Below are 23,687 nucleotides of genomic sequence, written 5' to 3' on the forward strand. Positions count from 1 at the left end.
GTTAGCTTTCCAGAAGGTTGCACGGGTCACACATTTACACTGAAATACATTTTGTCTGTGTCTTTTTGTTTTGAAGTTAAGCTTAATTCTTGGCTTCTTCCAGGTATGTTATATTTTGTATTTCTTGCTGACCATCACACATATTTTATAGGCAGAAAAGTTTTTGCGCGGCTCAGAGACTGCTGTCCATATCCATTCTTTATGGAAAGATATGGGTTTATTTGTGTAATGTGAGGCTGCTGATAGAGTTAAGGGGATAAAAAACCAAACTTTTTGTACTTCAATTTCTATCCGAAGTACCTTTTTCATTGAATTTAAACCAGCATGTTTTTGAGAAGGAAAGGTGCATTGCAGGTATTCCAGAAGCAGGCTGATCGTCTGCAGTTAGTTTAGGAAGGCTGGAAATGAAGAATTTTACTTGCACGAGAATTTTCCAGCTAGAAGATGCTGTCAGATAGAGAAGCTTTTGCAATTACAAGGTGCAAAAAGTTGAGCAAAGGATTAAGATACCATCACTGCTTAATTCCTCTATCTTGCAATGGCAACAATATATGTTTTTGATAGATGGTTTAACAAAGGTTAGTGAAAATAAGACAGCTGTTTAACAGGCTCTGATGGCAAGGTACGCTTGGTTGTTCTCTGAATAGAGGGCAGGATCAGAGGACATCATCCGGAAGCCCTTTTCATTGAGTCATGAGGTACTGAGGGGACCCCCTTGCTTTCCAAACTCCTCTTCAGAGGAGCTACAGTGCAGCAGGACCCAGTCTTAGTCCCAGCCTAACAATGAAAGGCCAGCTTGGGCTGGAGGATGCCATCACACACACAGAGCTCCCCCTGTTTTGCTCACAACCCACATAACCACAGATGAGCATCACTCATTTTTCTGCAGTTCTGCAGGAGCTGGGAGATCTTTACAGGAAGGAAGGACCCGTATCAACATCTAATCTCACTAATCTGTACGTGCTTTGACAGCTTGTTTTTAACTCCAGTGCTTAATGAATCTTAAACAAAGAGTCTCTTCAAATGTTTATATTCGTAACCCAAGGAAGTTCTGGAGCTCACAACATATTTATTTTTAAAGCACCAAGAGATTCAGTCACCAAAATCAGGGAATATTAGGCTCCATATTTGCTATTTAAATAGGCAAACATTCATGGCTTCTTCCAACCTCATTTCTCGAACTTAAACTAAAGATTAAAAAAACAGATGTAGTTCTTCCAAATGTCCTCCATATTGCATTTATCCAGAAACCTGGCTAAACACAGGTAAGAAACCAGCACCATAACACTCTTCTGTCAGCTTCTTGGTTCCTAGAGGCACATCTCTCACATGCTTTATGACCACTGGAAAATACACGTTCCTGTTCCTTTAGACACCCTTCTGCTATCACTCATGCTTTGGTTTTCAACTCTGTAGTTGCTAATGCTTAAATGCGCTGTTCCAGGAACACAGCTTGCTTCTCTCTAATTATTATGTCCTGATGGATCTGGCGCCCTCCATTTTTAAAAGCAATAGAGCAGACGCTGATACTGATCTGTTACGGCACCGCATTTACTGTGAGAGCTAAAAGGAGACAGAGTACACTGAATATGCAACGTTTAATTTTGTTTGGATGTTTTTAAGATCTGCCTTTTCTTTTTCAATCATGCATCAGGAAATACAGTTATGTGCTGGTCTTACAGAAGTATTTTGAGTCTCCCCTCATTTATTTTGCTCCAGCAGCCGCATATGAGGACAATAGAGGGATTGTTTGATGCTGTTTCTCCTCATATTGCTGTTGTACTGCTGTGTAGTGTTGTAAGATTTACCAATTGGCTATTAGAGCATATTTTCCTCTCAAAATTGTGGAAGCATATTCTTTGTCCTGTGTGGTCCCCGAGGAGGTGATATCTTAATGGGTAGATGAAACACACAGAAAAAAGAGATAAGGAAAAAGAAAAGTAACTTATATGTTACTATGTTAGTTGCAATGGTCTTAATTATCTTTTTCTACCACCTTCTTAGAGTCAAAGCAGTTGTGCACTTGGGATGGTTGTTAAGCAAAGTAATTTGAAAGAAAAAAAGGCAAATTTCATGTTGATTCTCAACTAATGAGCAATCCCGCCCCCATAGCAGTACCTGGCTTTATTAGCTGTGCTCAGGAAACATAATGCTGCTGAAAGTAGAGGGGGATGTTTTACGTTTAGATTGATGCAAACATTCCATCTTTGTTTTCAGTTAACTTGACGCTCGGCCATCTCCTTTTCTCAAAGGCAAATACTTCCCGTATTCAGCAGGAATTTGTGTGGTGGGATGGTTTGGTTTGTTGTTTTGGTTGGTTAGTTTGAATTGCAGCGCTTCCTTCTCAAGTCTTGGAGTTTCTCTCTGTCAATTGTCACTTGGTCTCTTTTTTATACAATCTTTTTTTTCCAGTGCTCCCTCTTGTGTTAGTGACAACATAGCTATCGTAGCTGTTACCAAGTCACTCTAATTACTCTACATGCCATTAATGTCTTAAGGAATTACACTGTATTTCTCAACTCGACTTGTGTTGTCTGGGGCCTATGTTTGAGGATATCAGCATTTCTGATTTTTCTTGCCTTTGTGTGTGTGTGTGTGTGTGTGATTTCTCTGCTATTTAACTTAGTTGACACCTGTGTCTGTTTGCTACCAGTGTGCTGGTAACACCTACAGCTGTTGTGGAATGTCTGCGTCTTCTTCAGGCCTTCCAATATTTCAGTAACAGCGTGCATTTAATCTCAGGTGATCCATTTCTGAAGCAAAGTAAATCTTGCTGTGGTTTCAACAGGGCTTGTGATACCATCTTCATGTTTAAGTATTATTAGTTAATGTAACATCATATTTAAGCATTATAGATGAGTTACTTCATAGCAAGTTTTTTCATGCAAATGTAAAAGTGGATATATTTGAGCAGATTAACTACTAAGCTGGGTTAATACCGAGATACAATGATAAATATTGTTGTAGTGAGAAAGCCTGGTAGTAGCCATAATCAAGCCTGTAGGGGAGGATATTGGTATACCCAAAGAAGATGATTTACCTTTATGGTGATCTCCTGAGGAGGAATGAACAGATGCAACTTCCTCGTGATCTAGATCAATGGAGATAATTTTTGTTAGTGGCGATCTATGAAATTCTTGTACACAGAAGGAACGCAGTCTTATTTCTTACTTTACAGATGAGAAAACTGAGTTATAGTTGCTGAATGGCCAGATAATTTCACCTCTCTAACAGATGTTCGATAAAACCCATTTTCTCGAATCCCCACTGTGTGATTTGGTAGCAAGTAGAAGATGCAACCCCTGCAGAAGTGCTGCTTTAGAACAGGAGAAAACATTGCTCATAATCCCTAGAGGAAAGTTAGAAGAATTCATAAATTCCCTACCAGTGGCATACTGATGAAATGAGGTTTCTTTATCTCCAGCGTCTAGCAGGTAGGGAACAGCTATGATCTGGGGCCTCTGTCCCCATGGGCAAATACACTGCCTCAAAAGCATTGAACACATTTATCTTGTTTTAGATAAGGTTGGGCTTGATGGTTTTTCCAAGAAACTTCTGCTGTAGTACTGAGAAGATGGGACAGCGTAATGGTAGGGAAGAGCAAATGCCTGCATGAAGGCAAGAGCCATGCTTTGTCCTTCAGTTTCTTTCCTTGGATCTGAATGAAGGAGGGTGACTTTCCACTGTGGAGATCAGGGATAAAGAAGGTATTTTTTCAGGCTGTAGGAGATACCCATTTTCTGTATCTATCTCAGCTTGAAAGATGAATGCAGTTTTGAAGACCAAAGTGTCTGTATGTCATAGTTCCTGGAATCAAATGAAGACAACAGGGCTATCTTCCCTTCAGATAAGAAGTATTTCCATGAGTCATAGAATTAAGTGAGGTTTGATACCATTTCCCCCATCTTTATTATTATTTTTTAATTCGTCAAACTTGACTGATTTTGATATCTAACTAGAAAGCAGACTCCATTTGAAACTTCCTTATGCTTAGATCAGATCTAAGGGCTCATTTCCATGGATTTAATGGCACCAAGGGGCAGACTTTGAAGGCAATCTTTCTGTGAGCGAAGAAGGATCCTTTCCTTTTATATAGTATGTTGTTATATAGTTTGTTATATTTTTATACAGTGCATTGTGATTTCATATCTGTGTTACCTCTACACTTTTATTAAACTTGGATGGCAATTGGCTTTTGCGTTTAGGAACTGCTAGGAGGGGATATAATTGAAGTGGGATTCCATAAGCTTAATTTCCCTTAGGAAGCTATGTTTTATAAAGTAAGTGAATGCTTGCATTCACTAAGGAAACTTGCTGATGTGAACAGCAGAGGCTGCTGAATGTAGCCTTGCCCTGTCCCTGCCTGCTGGCAGGGCTCTGGGTTCTGGGCAGCGACTCTTGCCTGTTGTGCCTACTTCACTGGACCTTGTTTATAGCCCTTACTTGCAGCATGGAGGTACTTCTTTTTAAAGGTCTGCACTGGGTTTTGAGTAGCATAAATCTGTCTTAAGCTGCGTTCATATTACATATCAGAGATGTATGACCCTGGGTTACTGCTGTGTTAATGGGGCTTGGATTCTAACTTCCCAGACTGGGAGTAAAAGGTTCTGAAACCTGCAGACTTCGAAATCTGAGGAAATGTAAGGGAACTGTATTTTTCACCACTTATTACATGCCTTCTTAATGCTCTCCTGAAATCCATGTGGTTTCAGGCTTGGGCACTGTTGGATATAACTGAGGATATGTAAGTTGGTAATTTTGTCAACAGTAAGAAATGATTGATCCAACTCCAATGAAAATATTATGTGACATAATACCGCTGAAGTTACTTGAGGACATAAAGAAGAAGATGATACTGCAGCATGAGGGTTACTCTACTGATTAAAGCCAGTACGATTGTAATACGTGTTGTTTAAGCTTTAGTTTCCCTTTTCTCTGTGCTCTTTTCTAGGTATGTTTCGAAAAAATGAAGATTTGACACCGTCACAGAGGTGCTTGGCTGTAAGGTAGGCGTTCAGTGACCTGAGAGTCTAGGTTTGGTGGCAGGAAGAAGCTGATGGTTTGTGTGCTTTATTAACGCTGTGCGGAAATGCTGCAGCTCCTGTTCAAGATCGAACGTTTACAAACTTGGCCAAAAGAGGTCCATGCATTTGATGTTTGTAACTTGATTACACGCATCTATTCTCCTGCAAATGTCACTTCAAACGGAATGTTTTTCTTAAGTGTAAAAAGTAAGTTCTATGCGTCAAATGCAAATTACATCCAGACAGGAGACTAGTTAACATTTAGTACACATATAAAGTAGTTGGCAAAGGAAAATACTTGTCTTATTTCTGGTTTTCAGCACTAAACTTACCTTTTTTCCTTTCTTTATTCAGGAGACTTGCTAATAATATATTGTCCTGGGCTAAACAGTCTTGACTTGAGACATTTTCCTTAATTTAGGTTATTGCCAGTTAACACAAACCATTGTTTACTGACTCAGCTAATGAGGATAAAAAGAAAACACAAACAATTGAACAAACACTTTAGGGAAACACCCTTCCGCCTTCTTCCCCAGGCTCAGCTGCAGTCAAACACCTCTTCAGGTCGAGGAGGAAGTCACGAGAGTTAAAGACATCATTCTGACAGTGCTCAGTTTGGATTGGAAAGCGATGCTGTGTTTAGAGTGTTTTAAGTTGTGATTACAGAATATACACAAACTGCTTTTCTGCATTTGGTTTTGACTGCAATTAGAGTAAGCAATGACATGCAGTATGACTTCTCCTGCTGTGGAAATTCTGTGGAACTACACATTCCATCTCACAAGCTGCTTGTCTTTGAATTACAGACGCATGCCAAGTCTACTGGAATATTTAAGTTACAACTGTAATTTCATGGGTATCCTGGCAGGCCCGTTATGCTCTTACAAAGACTATATTACTTTCATTGAAGGCAGATCATACCAACTGCAACAGTCTGAAGCAAATGGGAAGGAAGATACAAAATATGAACAAACGGATCCTTCTCCAAATGTAAGATGTATGACTCTGACTCTTGCAGTGCCGATGCTGATGTAATCATTGCATGAAAAGCTTGGTTTGCACTGTTCATTTACAGGCATAAATGCTGAGCTGTATCTGGAGTTCATTCGTCAACAGTACAGTTCTCTGTTCGGAAAGTTTACTACTTGTTTTTTAAGCTAGGCTTTCTCTGTGGTTTCCAGTCTGGATCTTGTGGACAAAAGCAAATGAAACTGGTGCTTCCTAACAAGTTTATATGGTAAAAAGCCGTCTTTAGATGAAGCAGTTAATGCATGTTTTCCTCAAGGCGTACGCTGTGTACAGTGAAGGCAAACCGTGTGTCTTGTCTTTTGAAAGTGGATGAGACTTAACAATTCCAGCAAAGTTTTATGAAAGGTCTCAGCCTCTATTGTTCTCTAATGTCTGCATGCAGCAAGCAGCAAACATTCATATGCGTTAAGTTGAAATACACTCATGGAAACAATTTTTTCCTGCTTTTATTTGTGTAGGGAGGTTCTAAAGCTCAATTTTGTTTTTTTTCTTTGATCTGAAGATGCAGTCAAGCATCTACTAGTGATAGCTGCATGGCTAGTCATCCATACAGTGCATTTCTTTTTGTTCTTTTGTTGGAAAAGAGAACACGTATGTGCAGAAGGAAGTCCAGTTGATCCAACCTTACTGAAGAGATTGTATGGTCTGAATTAAAAGCTACCAGAGCTTGTTCCTTTTGTAATTTAATCCAAAGAGTTGAAGGTACTGAATACTATCATTCTCTTCATATGTTCTTAAATAGGAGGGTATCTATTACATTTGTGTCTGAGATAATTAATACTACGTATTAAAAACAGAATTACTATGGAGTCAACTGGAGGACTTCACATTTACAGCTTTCAACAGGAACAATTGCTTGTTTTCTGCTTGTCTTTGAGACTGCTAGCAGTTGCTAGAGCAGATGAAGGCATTCCCACAGCTGCTCGTCACATCCTGCTAGCTGGAGGATTCCATCCCCTAGCGAATAGAACATATGAGTGCTTCTCAATCAGTTGTCATCTCCAGCCACTTCTATTCTTTGAATGTGGGTATGGACATTTTGCACATCCTGTTCTACTGGTCTTATGTGGTTGTTGTAAGTTGCACCACAGAAATATAAGCAAGTGGCTGGAGAATGATAATACTGTAACCTGCTCTGCATGTTGGCAAGCTCATGCAAGTGTGCTGTTGAGGAAGTCGTCAAGAAGGGAGAAGGACAAATGAGACTTGCTTGCATAGATTGGCACTTTCTAGTCTGTCCATAGCCTGCACTTATGTGTTGTATGGGCTAGGTTGCATACTCCTGGCTTTTAAAGAACCTTTTATCTCATGTACTAAACTGCTATTTCTGGAGAGAAATATCATGAAGTTACTACAAATAAATGGACCTAACCCAATCTGCTGCTATCGGGACTTCTGAACATGCATCTGCTGGTTGCCTAGTAGGGCTTCATAGCTTTTTACCACATAATCTTTCTAGTGACCCAAATAAAGTCAATACAAATCAATGTAAAACTATAACAGATTCTTCTTTCAGGTAAGCGGTTTCCTTTAAAATGTATTGCTTTCAGAGTGCTTTAGATTTCAACATCAAAAAATCAAAGAGAAGTTGACTGCTGTTGCTACTTTATCTCCCAATGGGCGTTAGAGAGATCTGGCTGCATTTTATAACACCAGAAGAGCGTTATGTGCTTTTGGAGAAATGTGGATGATACAGTTTCTTCACTGCATTTGCTGCATCAATTAAACAGTTCATTGTTTTGTTCTAGAAGAACGTTTAAGTCCCATTAACTTCATCTTAATAGCTTAAATTTGTGCCTAGATTCTCACATTACCTTTAATCTCAGTGTAAATTGTTAGGTAACCCAGAAAATGAAGTGTAATGGGGATTGGCAAATGTCAGTGTACTAAGTGAAGAACAAATCCTTCAGCTGAGTTTACAATAAGCCTCTGGTTAAATGTAATTTATATAACAGAAGTAGTTCATGCCGGCCTCCTCCCCTCTCCTGTGTGTTGACTGCATGATATTAACTTGGTTTAGTATTGCTGTGTTCATTGCATGTTAAATGAATCGAATCAGCATATTAAAACTCATTTCTTACGTCCCTCCTATTGTGCCTTTTTGCAAGCTATCAGTTGTTGGTGCTCAAAGTGGTGTCAACTCTCAGAAATTAATATCTGTCTTTGTAAGTTTCTTTTTTATTATGGCTACCCTTACCATACAAGATGCCTGTCAGCAGATATCCACTTTCTTGCATATCCTACAGACTCTTCCTATAAATTAAAAAAGTTCTTGGTTAATTACGTGTAATGTTTATCTGAGGTGCTGGCCTTCACAAGAAGATGCGCTTTAATGTAGTTCAGTATTACACTGAGATCCTTAGTGTTTGTCAGCCAGGAAGGAAAAAAAACTATTCAAATAAGGCCTTAAAGCGCCTTTTATACTTTTTGTACGTATTCATATACAGAATGCTTGTTCATACAGTGACACCTCCATGCCAGCTCAGCGTTTCTTGCTTCAGTTAGAAAGCTGTTTCTGAACTCCTTTCACTGGTTAGGAATCCAGCTTTCAACCTACTTGCATTCCCATCTAATTTATGCACATTTGTTTTTGCCCTGGCACATTTTCCTAGCTTAAATACGCTTTTTTCCCTTCACAATACTATCCATATTTCATGTTTTTATACAGTATGCTCAGTTTTTATTCGTCAGAGCTAAATGAGCCAGGCCCTTCTTCCTTCTTGGTGAAAAATAAATTGTATATTCTACTTTATGTGAGGTGGAAGAGACCCATCCTACAGCTTCTGTTGTTGTGTTTTAGTAGCAGAACCATTACCTTGGACTGTAGTTTTTGAGTTATTCCACAATAAGTGAGTTTCACTTTTCAACTTGATGCACTGAGAGTGAACGAACCAACGTTTCAGACTTCTTAGAATTAGCTTTTCATCCTGCAAAAACTGCCCAGTCCTCCTGTGAATGTGGGACCCTGTGTGTGCTTTGGATAACCAAATGGCGACTGAACTGACTGTGGTGTCAGGTGTGGATTTCTGTTTGAGTGTAAGATTATTCACAATCTGAGTGCTCTAAGCAAGCCAAGCCTAAGGCTAGAATGTAATGATCTGCTACACTAGAGGGCTCGAATCCCGGGAGTTGGACTCGATGATCTCTAAGGTCCCTTCCAACTCGCACGATACTATGATACTATGATACTATGATCTGTTGAGTCCAAGCCAAGCATCAACTTGTGGCTGTGGCTTCTGAGTTGTGTACCTGTCACAGAATGCTGGTGAGCGTTCCATGGCACAGTGATCTGCCCATCCAATGCCAGTTTGTCAAAAGGAAATAAGTAAAAACAAAACAAGGCAGCTGGTATTTCTCCTCATTTGCTTCTCTAATCTGACCCAGCGGGAGGAAAAGAGCAAAAACGTGTAGCCAAGGTGAGGAGAAAAGGCAGGACTGCTTTGTTGTATTGCAGCCTTTATTTGTGTTGTCCTTCAGAAGCTCTGCTTAAAGCAGGCCTGGAACTGCAGCTCCCAGTCCTTGTAGGAGATGATGTCAAGTGTTGTTTGCTGAGGACCTCAGTATGCCTGCCCATGCCTGGGAATGGGGTCAGCAGGCTTGGTTGGAGTTCTGGGATTTGCAATTGTAGAGTGAAGTAGTATTGGTTAAAAAACAAAAACAGAAACAACAACAACAACAAAAAACCCATTAATATACCATGTTAACCATAGTTATTATCCTAATGTTGCTGCTAAAAAATTATAAATAAACATAAAATCATAGAAATACATCATTTAAATAAATACAAACGCCATCCTCCTGTGGTACAGAGGAGTTCTGCAACTACCGATTGAAAACCTCAGAGTTTGTTTTTCAACAATGATCTCTAAGGTCCCTTCCAACTCGCACAATACTATGATACTATGATGATGATACTGTATGAGCTCACTGTTCTTTCTTAAGATGAATGTCATTGAGAACCTGCTGCTGTTCCTTCAGAGAAGGGCTTTCACCTTCATGATTTAATTGAAAACCTGCAGAGAGGTACCAAAGTATTTTGGTTTGATAATACAGTATATGCGTAAAGATGGGCAAGTAGTGGCAGCGGACAAAAGGGAGAACAGTATTCACTGTGTTACCTCCCATCAGTGAGACTGTGGTACGGTGCGTCTCGCAGAAATCCCTGTGTTCATTTGGACACTTAGTGCTGCATTATGGGACAGAATAACTGTTTCGGAGCTGGGTATGTGTAGCGATGCTGATTGAAGTAGGACTTTAAGTACTAGAAGCAGGATGGGCAGCAGCAGGATTGTGAGTATCTTTTTGTTTGATGCTTCAAAGAAAAGTAGCTACGTTGATTATTTTCTTGCCAAGTTTAGCATCATGGAACTATCAAGACTGTAATATTTGAATTTCAATACTGAGTTTGCTTACGATGAAAACTTGAGAGTTGGAGCAGTTAAACACAATCTGCAATCTTCTCATCTCGGTGCTTGGTTAGTGCGTTCCTTTAGGAACTTGCCCACACTGGTAACCACCCTTGGAATACAAGTGAGACTCCTGACTCGAAGTAGTGCATGTCAGCATTATTGCTCGGTGCCTCTTGTAACAGAACCTTAACAATCCTGGTGTCCTGAAAGTAACTCCCTCTTTAGTGCGGTGAGCAAGTTATTTGACTCCTTATCCTGTCATCATTCTAGCTAGGAAAACAAAACTTTATAGAACTGAGGTATTTTGGCCACAAATTCATAAATTATTTCAGCATTTTATCATTTTAGATCTTAGGTATTGTGATAATGGAACGCAGCTGATGTATTGAGTTGGGCAGCAGCTAAACATCTGTATTGTACCAAATACTTCAAAAATAAACTAAGATTGAGTTACTCTTTCTGGAATCTTTTCAATAGTGTGACATATATATATATATATATATATATATATATATATATATATATATATGCCTGTTTAGGAAAGACTAACTACAACTTGTACAACTTGCCTTTGTTTGCAGAAGACTAACAAAACCTGAAGCTTACGAAGTCTCTTATCTTAAACTTTGCAGATAGCCGTGGCACAAAAGCTCTTAGTCTGTGGACTGTCCTTACTCTTTCACATGACTATTACAAAGACATTGCCTGTGGAATACAACATTGATGAGAACTTCAGAGCTACAGCATCGTGGCCTGTAAGGGTTTTCTACCTATACTTGTCTCTCATGGCTGCCAGACCGAAGTATTATTTTGCATGGACTTTAGGTAAGTGTGGATAAAACAGTTCTGAGTTTCATTTGAGATGCTGCACAAAATGTATTAAAAAGAGACAGTGCCCTCTTGAGGCCTTATGAAAACATTAATAGATGTAAATCTTACAAGGCACTGAATGATGTCTCTTTCCTGTGAAACAAAGCCTATCAATGACAGCACTAAGAGCAGTGTTGTGACAGTGTGGCGGATGAGGTCACAGAGTACTGAACAAATCCATGCGAAACGTGAAGGTTTTTGAAGAGTGATATTGTTTTAATGAACGATGTCTGCTTTGCTTTCTGAAATGTGTATTAAAACGAATCTGATTTCCAATCCTTAGTGTTCTGAGCATATCTGAGAAGTGGCTCTAAAACTTTCTGTGATTAACTGTCAGTAATTTGCTTGATGTTATTATTCAAGCACCAAGAGAAAACGAGTAAATTGAAATTCAGATGTATCGTTGTGTTGTTCACGGTAGATCCGGTGCTATTTCCAGAACTGGATGGATGATGCTTCATTTTTAGCCTTTGTTCACTAAAAATGCTATTTGACAAATGGCAGAACACCCATGGTCCCTCACCTAAGATACTGAATAGATGATAGTAGCAGTATTATCAAGCATTATTAAACTAGCAGTGTTTTTCTTTTTGCATCACGTTATTTAAAAGACAGAACAAACAAAGGGAAAACGAGCCCGATGCACACAAAACCAACATGCTGTTTGTGTGTAACTTGGCGTGCTGGATGTGTCTCACAAAACAGATTTCACTGCTTTCCTCCTTCAGTTTTACATTATTTGTTTCATAATTCTTTTGGGAGAGAATCTGTGGGAAACAATGCAATAAAGAAAGCCTTAGTGTGGCAGAGAGGCATGACTCATTTACTGCTTCCTGGTCATTGAATGAAGTACTTTCAGCATGTCTGGATGTAGTAATTTTGGAGCTTGTTGCAGAACAAAATGTTTTTGAATACTGTGCTCCTAAACACCAGCATCATCATCTGTCAAAAGCAGGAGCCAGCTGAAAAATGAAGAGTTCTCTGCTTTTCCCCCCATCATTCTTCACATGGATTTCTACTTGTGTTTGCTGGCTGTGAAGAGTTAGTCCGCTTGTGGTAAAACAGTGAAACAAATAAATGGCATCAATTCTGTAAATGGCATCAATTCTGTACGTTCAGTTTGCTAACTAATTTTTTTTCCAACTTTCTCCTTCAATTTTATCTAAACTTCCAATGGTGTGAGCAGAATATGCAGAGCTAAACGTTTTGCTGGATGTAATGCTTTTGAGCTGTGCGTTGTTACTCCTTGCACTAAGAAAAAATCCATGAGTAAAATGAACTATTTAGAGGAAATAATAAATGCTAGTTAATAAAATGAGTAACTCTAGTCTTTCTGCTCTAGCTAGCAAGGGACTGTGGTTCAGCTGTTTCTGAGAGCTTAAAATCATTGTCTGATATTTGAAGTTGACATGGGTGATATGACTGCATGCATCCGTACAGGTCAGGGGCTGACCGGCTGGAAAGGAGACCTGAAGAAAAGTACATATGTGTTTTGGTGGACAGAAGGTTGTCCATGAGCCAGCACTGTGCTTTTGTGGCCAAAAAGGCCAATGACATCTTGGGGTGCATTAAAAAGAGCGTGGCCAGCAGGCTGAGGGAGGTGATCCTCCCCCTCTGCTCTGCCCTGGTGAGGCCTCACCTGACGTACTACGTCCAGTGCTGGGCTCCTCAGTTCAAGAAAGACAGGGAACTGCTGGAGAGGGTCCAGCAGAGAGCCACAAAGATGATGAGGGGCCTGGAGCATTCCCCTTATAAGGAAAGGCTGAGAGACCTGGGGGTGTTCAGCCTGGGGAAGAGAAGGCTTGGGTGGGGGGGAACTTACCAATGCCTATAAATATCTGAAGGGCAGGAGTCAGTGGATGGGATCAGGATCTTTTTGGCTGTGTCCAGTGACAGAACAAGGGGCATTGGGCACATAGTAGAACTTAGGAAGTTCTGTATGAACACAAGGAAGAACTTCTTTACCATGAGGCTGACAGAGCATGGAACAGGCTGCCCAGAGAGGCTGTAAATTCTCTTTCTTTGGAGATATTCAAAACCCTCCTGGATGCTTCCCTGTGCCACCTACCATAGGGAACCTGCTTAAACAGGGGGTTGGAGTAGGTGATCTCCAGAGGTCCCTTCCAACCTCTGTGATTCCATGGTATCAGATGTATGGCAATAAATGTTATTGCTTTCAAAAATAGCTATTAAAGTTGTCGTTGATGAGGGAAAAAATGTAAATTACTCTGTATTAAATCAAGAGTCACAAATCCCTGTTCCAGACCTGTGAATGTTTGGAGAATCAGCTTCAGGAAAGGAACAGAGTGTTTGAGTTGATTTTCTGAGTGCTTTAGATCAGTATCTTCACAAAGCTGTTGAGAAGAAAGGAAAATACATAGTAATGATATATAAGTAAACCTACAATACAAGTTCCATATACACAGAGGGCTGATGTCCTGCCACTGCCGGACCTGAACTGCACAGCGACTGAAGAGCCTTTTGGCTACATTGCTTCCTTAATGTTACTTTTAATTGTCCGAGGAATGGGCCTTCTTTTCCCCAGGGCCATTTGTACAGCCAGGTGCTCCGTAGTGAGCTCACAAAGCTGAGGCAAAGGGCTGTATAAGAGAGAAGGATACTATGAGAGAGATAATAATGCTATTTGTACTTCTGCTTTGGTAGAAGTTTTTTTAATTGAAAGTGGCTATGTAAGCAGGGATTCTTTGGTTGTTTGAGCACCTGACACAGCAATCCTGTACATTTAAAAACAATACAGATAGCTTTTAAAATGTAACTTATTTTGAACAACCTGTGCGTGGTGCACAATACAGGCAGTTTATAATTTGTTTCTTCTTGTCTCATTGCAGCAGATGCAATTAATAATGCAGCAGGATTTGGTTTTAGAGGCTATGACAAAAATGGAGTTACACGTTGGGATCTAATATCAAATCTGAGAATCCAGCAGATAGAGGTTTGTTCATTGTTGTTCCAAATAACGTATATGACTATGCAGGTACTTAATTGTAATCACGTTGACTTTTTCTATACATTTTGTTTATCAAGATGGTGAGCGTGTTTTAAATCAGAAATGACACATTTGTACCCTTAGGGAAGGATCTTAGAATACGTTTTACTTGTCATCTGACTTGTAAAATATCGTGTGGTTGTAAACAGTTGAGTAAATTCCTTATTTGACTCATTTCAGAATAGGTTTTTTTGTGCAGTTCATATGCCAGAATTTGGGAATGTTTTGTAACATTTTACAATTACCGACATAATTGTTTTGCTTTTCTTTCGCAGTCTTCCACAAGCTTCAAGATGTTTCTTGATAACTGGAATATCCAAACAGCTCTTTGGCTTAAAAGGTATTTCCTTCTCTTCTGCACTGAGGTCACTGAGGTTCTTTTAAGTAAGATGTTTCTGAAGAAAATCTGCCATTTAAAGCTAAATACAGGAACTTCCAAAGAGTCTGTGAGAGAACTTCCTGCACTCCTTCTGAAACGGGTGCATGGCAAATACCAAACCATGCAGTGTGCCATCAGGAAAACATTTGCAAATGAATATCCCCTAGATGCATTTTTTTTCTTGTCTGGCAAACAGAGCGTTTAGTGATCTAAATCCTTCTGCTTCCACCACTTCTTTGTGGTAAACAGAAAGAAAAACAAAAACGCGTTCATGAGAGAAGTACACAGGTCTTGCTAAGCTTACCTGGTGTCTGCATAGGCAGCCTTTTATCTATACGTCTAATTTAATTTAGATCCCCCCCAACTTGGGAAGGATCCCAAGGGATTCCATGTCTAATCCATTTTTTTCCCCAAAGGAAACGTGTAATTCTGTTTGCAGAACCTCTGGAGTTCTTCTTTCTCTCTTCTGGCTTATTCCCATGCTTCCTCCCTTCTTACAGTGAACTTCTTCTATATCCTTCAAGGTCTTTCCCTGACTTTTTACAGGCAGAATGAATGATTTGAATGGATTCATGGCAATTCTTTCCTTTAGATAGCACTGTTACTGGTAGATCAGTATTATCTCTGTCTTTTCTTTTGCAGCAGTGATCTACTGTTTGCTCGTGCTCAGCTGATAGTCACTGTTGATTCATATTCACCATCAGCTACATTCAGTACTATAGAATGGACAGCTACTGTTTTGTATCTTCCACTTTTCTTAGATATTCTAGACTTTGGACTTCATGTTGGTGATTTCAGCCCATGATTCAAATCTGTCAAGATCACTTTGGATTCTAGCTCTCTATCTGCTGAGAAAACAATGCACGCTTCCTCTACCTCACCTTTCCACTCAAAAGAGAAGGGAAGACAGGCTGAAAAATAAACTTGCTAGCCTGCTGCCCAAGCTAGTAATGACAGCACAGGACTAGGCCAAGGCAGTGCCTTGCTGAACAGCTGACGCATCTTCCCACTGCTAGAGCAAATCGTTACTCAACAGAACAAGCCATATTTGAACACAGTTTTCCAGCCTGGACCCCCATTTCCTTGATTTGCCTTTAGAAATGTCAAATGAAGTGTTTCAATGGGATTGTTGACAAAACCATGGAGGAATTTTCAAGCTTACATTTAATTCATCTAAAATGAGGCCTTATGTTTTTTTCTAGTATATATCTTTCCTGACCTGTGCTGGTAGGGCTGAAATTTGCTTTGTTTATGTAGTTATTCTTAAGCTCCTGAATTCTTTGCAGAGGAAAATCTACTTAGTTGAAGCAGTTTAAACCAAAACAGACATTGAAGCCATTTATCCATATATACTAACAAGACATAATTAACCAGCAGTCAGTGAAATACACTTTCAAGCTTCAAATCAGTACTACAACAGGTAATGCTTTGTAAGCGCGTAGTGTTATGGTTGAATGAACAGATTTATTCTGTGACTGATTTCAAGGAGTTTAAAAAATACATGTTCATGAGCAGAGTTACCGGCAGCCCTCTCACGCTCTGAAGGACACGTGGCTTACAAAAAACATCTCTTCTTTCCAAGTGTGGCTCCCTGCCTGTACGCACTGCTTCTGGGGGAGGAGGGGTCTCAGCTTGGTGTGAGCCTGCTGATTCACATGGCAGTTAGAGAAGCATGCAACATCTTCACATGCATGCAGCTAGTAGGGGTAAGATATTGCGCCCTATGGATAGCGTACTGCTCTAACAGTCCCCTGGCGGGCTGCAGCCTATATGCTGTGTTCCAGGGGGTATGCTCTGTCTTGGCCTTGGCAGAAGTTGTGACGCTGGTGTGACTTACAGCAGTGTGAAACTAAGTTTGGATCCCAAGACGTCTCCTCAGCTGTCCCCCAGAACTGTCAGCTGCTTTTGTGCTTCCTTTTAGGCTGACACCTTCTTTGTTTCAAAAGTCTCTTGGACTCTTCCTGGTTACTGTTTAATCCGGCCAATGTTGCTTTCTTCTTTATTTTAGGCAAACATCCTCAGTCTGGTGTATTATGCACACAAAAACCTGCACCCTTCTTAGGTCCACGTTTTCATCCTAATGGTTGTTAGCAAAGTGCTTTGGCGAGGGGAGGGGACTGCCCTGGTATGCCATACTAAAGAACTCATTTGCTGCATCTGTTTGACTGGAATGAGCTTTGGTAGCAAAAGACACTTTTGATATTTCACTGCTCAGATCCCGTCTCTTTTCCTTCCACTCTTTAACACTGACTGTATTATTCAGTCTCAAAAATCTTTTCTATATATGAAAGCAGTAGTAAAGTAATTATATAAGTAGTAAATGTTATGGCTCTCTGTATCATTAGCTTGTCTTCTGCTCTCAGTAATAGATCTACATTCTCTTCTTTCAGTCACTTGCTATGTATTTATAAAACCTTTCTACATATTGGTGTCAATGGCCTTTTTTAGTTGAAACTCATTTCTGTTTGCTAGTCTTGAATTTCAGTTCATGCATGCTTTGTGCTTTTTGCTCTTACTTCACTTTAGTATGCCTCTGTTTCCATATTTCCTATTGCTTTTTGGTTTTCAGATCATTAAAGAACTCTTGATGAAGCCATGTCAGAACCTTACCATGCTTCCTATCACTGTTCCACATCATGATGGTTTGTCACTGTGTCATTTAATGCTGTCTTTTTGTAACTACTGCTCTTCTTGGATTCCTTTTGCCCTTTGTCCTTTCGGAACTCCTCACTGTAGGACCTTCCTTAGTAATTCAGAGTTCAGCATTCTCCTTATTTGATGTCCTCACATTCCTCAAGTCATTCATCATCATGCTCAGTTCTGCCCTACACACGTGTGTGCAACAACAGTATCTCTATCACTCAGAGCTGATGGGAGTTGTTACTTTTCCCCTTAGCCCACAAGTGGCTTTTGTTGTATGAAAAATATATATCAGACTCATTGCAGGAGTTTGACTTTCTGGCTTCTAGTCCAGCTCTTCAAACACATTTTTAACGTGAGGTCCCTTCTTAATACCGACACCTGTCTTTGGATGCATCTGTACCACTTCGCTATAAATAAGTACCATAAAGGATGGCACTGAGCATAGGTAGCACTAAAGGCTTAAATCTGCAGCTGTGAGCAGCTTTAGACTTTTTCTGTAAGTCTTAATGTAGTGGCATTACTTTTAAACAACAGTAAGCTGCAATTGCACGGCAAAGAATGCAATGAATAATATAAATGATAACTGGGAAGGTTGTTAATAATCTGTCTGATGTTGTTTATCTTGATTTGTCTTTCATTTGCTAGAGTATGCTACGAGCGAGCCACCTTCAGCCCGACAATCCAGACATTCATCCTTTCTGCCATTTGGCATGGGGTTTACCCAGGATATTACTTAACGTTTTTAACAGGAGTACTAATGACGCTAGCAGCACGAGCTGTGAGTATCAGCCAAATATCTTCCATACTAATACGTAGTTTTGGCAAAGAAAAGAGAGATCGTGTGAGCAAGGTTCAGGGACAGTTCGTGGGCAGCAGTTGTGTTTTCTCAGCAGGATTTTACAAACAAATTCAGCATAGGAAATAATGAATCCAGCATAGGAAATAGTGTATCGTTTTATATTAGTCCCATTTGATATCAGTTGTTTTACTGCGAGTTCTGAAGTGTGTCATTAGAACTGTTATTTGGAGTATTCTGCTGTGGTTTTTTGTTTGCCCCACTAGTCCTCAAATGTACCTCTGAACATAGGAAAATGATTTACCACATAGAAGCTTTTCAGCAGAGGCGTTTTGGTTTTCATTTGTTCCAAAACTGAGTGTTGACAGAATGGCTTCGTAGAATAGAATGCCTGTCACATTCAGACAAGTAGTCTTAAGATGCACTGGATTGAGGGGAGATGGGTGCATATGCATTGCTTTGCTTAAATGTGGCTTAAATACTTCAGATCCCTGTGCTGGATTAAACACACTGCGCTAAAAGGCACGGAATTTGAACTGACTTCTTCAGAAGTTAATGGGTACTTTGAATGGTTCCAAGACGTTTGTTATGTTTGTTACCATTTCTATGATCCCTCTATATTTCGTGGAAGTACAACAAATTCTGTGCAGTAAAGTAGCACTAATGAGTTTATTACTGACCTAGCTTACTATTATATGTTTTGGGTTTGTTTGTTTTTAGATAAGAAACAATATCAGACACTATTTTGTTGAATCTCCTGCTGTTAAACTGTGTTATGATATTATAACATGGATGACAACGCAAGTAGCAATAAGTTACACAGTTGTGCCATTTGTATTGCTCTCCGTGAAACCCTCGTTCACCTTTTACAGGTAAGCACGTTCTCCCTGTTTCCTTTTCTTTAACTAAAAAGAAATGAAGTTATTTTCTGTGCCGTGGCATTCCGATGGTCACATCATACTGATTGGTTTAATTTTAAACGGATGTCTTAGGCACAAAGTGCTGTGTTTGAGCGGGTCTCGACAATTTATTGACTGATTGGCTTTATTTGTTTTTCAGCTCCTGCTATTTCTGTCTTCATATCGCCAGCATCCTGGTGTTGTTGGTATTTCCATTGAAAAGAACTCAAAAAGGAAATAAAAATGAAAGCGTCCAGCCTGCGTGGTCCAAAAAACTAGAAGAACAAAATCTTTTGCAAAAGAACAGTTATTCCACAACAAATAATAGTTTCAGTCAGAGAGAAGAAATAACCTGCAGATATCAAGCACTAAAGCAGTGATTGAGGAATATTATGATCAATATATTTTGTATGTTTTCAGAAACCCATTTTTAGCACCTTTTAAAGGGGTTTGTATTTGTTTGCAAAGATGTTTAGTATGAAAAGAATGCATTACCTAGGAAAATCACATACAATAGCAAGACTGGAAACAAAACAGATTAACCCCTCCCATGCCATGTCCCGGTGGGTCACGCCTTATATGAAGATATTACCGTTATTTCAATGGGCACTCAGGACTTGCAACGTATGTCCATAGGGTCATATGTGTGCCCTTTGCTGAATGTACGTTGTGTATCCCAAGGCACTGACGGGATGAAATGAAATCGTGTCAACCTAGGATTAACAAATGGAAATTAATTTTTCCAAATGAATGACTTGCCTTAAACCCTCTATTTACTGAAACGTTGTTTCTAAGTGGTATTTTCGAGTCTGATTTTATGGAAAGTATTTCAAATATTTAATACTATATGCTATAAAGAAGCTATAAATATGAAATGCAGTCATTGGATGGTTTTTGAACCTCTTCTCTAAAAGGGAATTGCAATAAGCATCTCAGTATTTGGAGGGTTTTCTTAAAGTATCTCAAACAGTTACAGTACATTGTGGAACTGTAAACATTACTGATGCCAAATTATAGTTAGGTTTCTGTGACAGAATCTCATTAAGCATAGCCCTTCTGAACAGATTTAAAGGAACCATCTTAAGGTTCGCCTTTTCCAGGGCTTCACAGCTCTAATTTAGGTTTCCTTTAATTCCAAGTACAGAAAAACAACAAAAAACACCACCGAGTGGGCTTTGCAGCTAGGGAAGGAAAGGCAGCCAAAGGATGCTGAAGACAACGTGCAAGCACAACTTGAACGGAAATTTGTCTTTACCCTTAAATACCAGATATATTTGTTCTATAATATAATTATTTTACCAAAAAAGAGGTTTTAGTACTTAAAAACAAAGTAATTTTGCATTTTAAGGCATACAGTAATTGATGATGCTAGCAGTATGAAGTTGATGATGTTAGCAGTATAAAAACGTCAAAATTGAGATCTAGTTCATAGTCAAACATGAAGTCACCATGATGAACAAGATCTGTATGCTTGATCATTGGTTTCCCTTTATGCAAAGAAGTGTATGAGCTGGGGGGAAAAGGTCTTTCTTTACATTAGAATTTTAGATGCAGGATTCAGCACTTGTAGGTAAAATAATGACAGAAAGAAATGCTTGAGAATATGGAATTAAGGAAGAAAGTCAAGAGAATTGGTTCTGTCTATTCCAGTCTGTTGCGATGATGGTCACTGCTGGAGTATTGCTTTAAAGGGCTACATTTTAATTGTTTATATTCTGTGCTATCTTTCTTTTGTTTTTTTTTTTAGTAAGCACAAACTGCTTATCCACACACTGTATTGGTTTTATAGACAAAATACTACTGGAGAAAAATAACACAGCTCATTCAGTAACCTATGAATGAGTGAAAACAAAACTCTCCTGCTATTTTGATCCTGATATGTTTGATCAAACATCTGGCACTAGTGAGGCCCGTGTTCCCACTCCAGGGTCAGTATTGCATTCCAGGGACGCAGTGGTCATTCTCAGCTGTGGGGACATTACCGCGCAGGAATAGTCACGATACTTGTCCAGTTTACTCTCCAAAAACCAAGTCCTCAGTCAAGTCTCTGTGACCTCACTGTAGTAATTCTACATCTCGCCTTTGGCTCCTTGCTTGAAACTTCAGGAGGAAAACTTACTTTTTGTTGTTTTAATATATGTAGGGTAGCATTAATTAACCGGCACACTCAGAAAGGTGGAACCGGATGTGAAATGAGTCTTAGAGAGGCAGGGATGTTCATTGTTTCAGTGACAGCTGCATTATCTTTAAAAGAGAAATCAGATTTCTGAACCCTTATATTGGTCACTCAATAGACTTCCCCTTGCATGGGGCTGCCATTGTCAACAGATGTGTTTTTGAAACAGCAATTTTTCTTCCATCGTTTGTAAATAAGGGCACACTGATTTCTTTATGCTTATTTATCCTTACTGGAGATAGCAGCAGGAAAGACTTTCTGTTCTTAGAAGGATATTTATATTAAATAACAAACAGAACTGCAGTCTGGTAGATGAGTACATTTTGGGTTGGTTCTTTTCATATTTGCTGCTGTTGAACTTAAATTCCCCTTCTAGTTGGTGCAGGTGGTGTATCTACTCAAAGAAGTGGGTTTGGATGCCAGTACTTCTGATGTGCCATTTTCCATTAATGTTCCGGTACTCGTTTCCTTCTTTTGGCATGAGTGCCAACGTGTGCAGTGAAAGATTCTGAATTTTTGATGAAGAAATATGAAAACGGTTGTAAGCAACCCCAGAAAGAAGTCTGGCTCTTCAACATGAGCAAATGCACAGATCCAGTTCTGTTCAGATGTTTCATATGCGTTGAAACAGTTAAGAGAGTACATTCATGCTTTAGCTGGTCACAGACAGCGAAGGTGGCTTTCAGAATTGGACGTGACAGGGGTCTGGGTGCAATACAATTATTACTTCATGATTTGAACTCCTGAAATAATAGCAGCATAAGAAAATGAGAACAATTTTGTTCTGCCTAGAACTTCTTTTGACGTGTAATGTCCTAGAGCTTAGTTTTTAAGATATCACTGTTGAATATAGAAGTACTCAAAACCAAATTCTGCTCTTCATGCACATAAATTCTTTTGAAGACTACCTAAAGAGTGGGTCGGGGGGGGTGGGTTTTTTGTTTGTTTTTTTGCTTTTATGTGGCAGCACTTGAGATTTTGTTGTTACTTTCCCGCTAGTTTTTTTTGCCTTGCTATTGCAAATGGAAATGTTGCACTGGATCCTTTTCATTCAGTCAGCTGTAAAGATAAGAGCAGCCAGCCCAGATCCTTTGGGTAATTTTCAGGTTTTATACTCACGGTTTCATAATAATGATTTTGAACAGGTGGAGGTGATTTCCTACCTGTGACTTTCTGAGAAAAATAGGAAAAAGCAAATTGCTTAGAAATGCTTCAGGCGTGAACGAAACGTGGTGTTAAGTATTCTTTCACTTAACGTATATCCAAAAGGTAAAAGTCTTCTCTGTGTTCCAGATCAGCACTCTTTGAAAAGTAAAGGTAACATATCATTCATAATATTATGGTGCTTTGCAGATGTTTGCCTATTGTGAACAGTTCATCCAGACACTTAATGAATTAATATTATTTACTAAATGTAGTCAGCCTGATAGTAACTATTTGCTTGCATAACCTTTCTTTAACCTTTAATGCTTCTGTATTAATGAAAGAGATGTATTATATATATTTAAAGAATAGTTTCAGTGGTGCCTACTACTGTTCTATTAGGGAAGGCTTTGTTAGCTACACAGCTACGTAAATGTCCTTCAGGAAACTTATTTTTCTGTGGCTGTTCCTTAAGGTGACACATAGACAATATTTCCGTAACAAGTGACATTTGACAACATACTTTCATGCAAAAAGCCTATTATCATGTAAAAAGATTGGTCCGCATTTTAATGTGCTCTTAATAGCAATGCAACAAAGACAACCTTGCAAAGACATCTTAAGTGTATTCCGTGCTCTGCACTGACTTGTGATATGAGTTTTACCAGTAGAGTATGTTATATATTAAAAAATGATTTTTCAACTTCCTCCCTTCCCCCTACAGGAATAAGCAGTGCAGGCAGAAGCTCTGTGTTTGTCCGGCACACGCTTGGTAGTTGTGCCCCTTCTCAATAGCACTGATTTAGTTAGTGGTAAAACTTCCGCTGTGGCTGAGATCTGGTTTTGCAAACAGTGCTGTGAGAACTTCTGTCCAATTCATATCAAAAGTGATTTCAGCAGTCTGCACTTTTCTCAGGAAACAAATGATTGTCAGTTTGTTTAAATACAAGGTCAGATGGGTACTCACGTTCACATACAAATGTGTTACAATTGATTAAGTGTAAACTTTCACTTGTTCAGCTTCCTAAGTTGGCCTTGAAAGATAGAAAGAAAGAACCCATGAAAGCATGGGTTACAATAATTTTAGACTTTCGTTTCCTTTCCCCTTAGTTCTTTCACTTTGTCAGTTTCACTGGCACAGCTGCCCAGAGAGCTGTGGGTGCCCCATTCCTGGAGGTTCTCAGGGCTGCGTTGGGTGGGCCCTGGGCAGCCCGTCTGTAGTACCAGCCCCTATCCTGCTCACATTCCAGCACAGGGAGCTGTACAGTGCTAAGTGTGTCCCATTGGAGCAGAACTAGGCAGGGGAGCTTAT

The 23,687-nt window shown here is 39.5% G+C and overlaps 1 protein-coding gene across 2 annotated transcripts in view; it reads left to right on the forward strand.

The window, feature by feature from the left end:
- The window catches only part of MBOAT2 (membrane bound glycerophospholipid O-acyltransferase 2), an 86,695-nt gene extending 64,550 nt beyond the window's left edge, over positions 1–22,145 (forward strand). For both annotated transcript variants that reach the window (XM_072332342.1, XM_072332343.1), the window contains 8 exons: positions 4,952–5,006; positions 5,831–6,014; positions 11,095–11,287; positions 14,182–14,285; positions 14,615–14,679; positions 18,007–18,139; positions 18,878–19,029; positions 19,217–22,145. In XM_072332342.1, the coding sequence (XP_072188443.1) occupies positions 4,952–5,006; positions 5,831–6,014; positions 11,095–11,287; positions 14,182–14,285; positions 14,615–14,679; positions 18,007–18,139; positions 18,878–19,029; positions 19,217–19,436 (1,106 nt within the window). In that variant the 3' untranslated portion in view covers positions 19,437–22,145. The remainder of the gene's footprint in view (positions 1–4,951; positions 5,007–5,830; positions 6,015–11,094; positions 11,288–14,181; positions 14,286–14,614; positions 14,680–18,006; positions 18,140–18,877; positions 19,030–19,216) is intronic.
- Positions 22,146–23,687: the final 1,542 nt, after the last annotated feature.

This window comes from Excalfactoria chinensis, chromosome 3 (assembly GCF_039878825.1).
Source record: "Excalfactoria chinensis isolate bCotChi1 chromosome 3, bCotChi1.hap2, whole genome shotgun sequence".
NCBI classification, from domain to species: Eukaryota; Metazoa; Chordata; class Aves; order Galliformes; family Phasianidae; genus Excalfactoria; species Excalfactoria chinensis.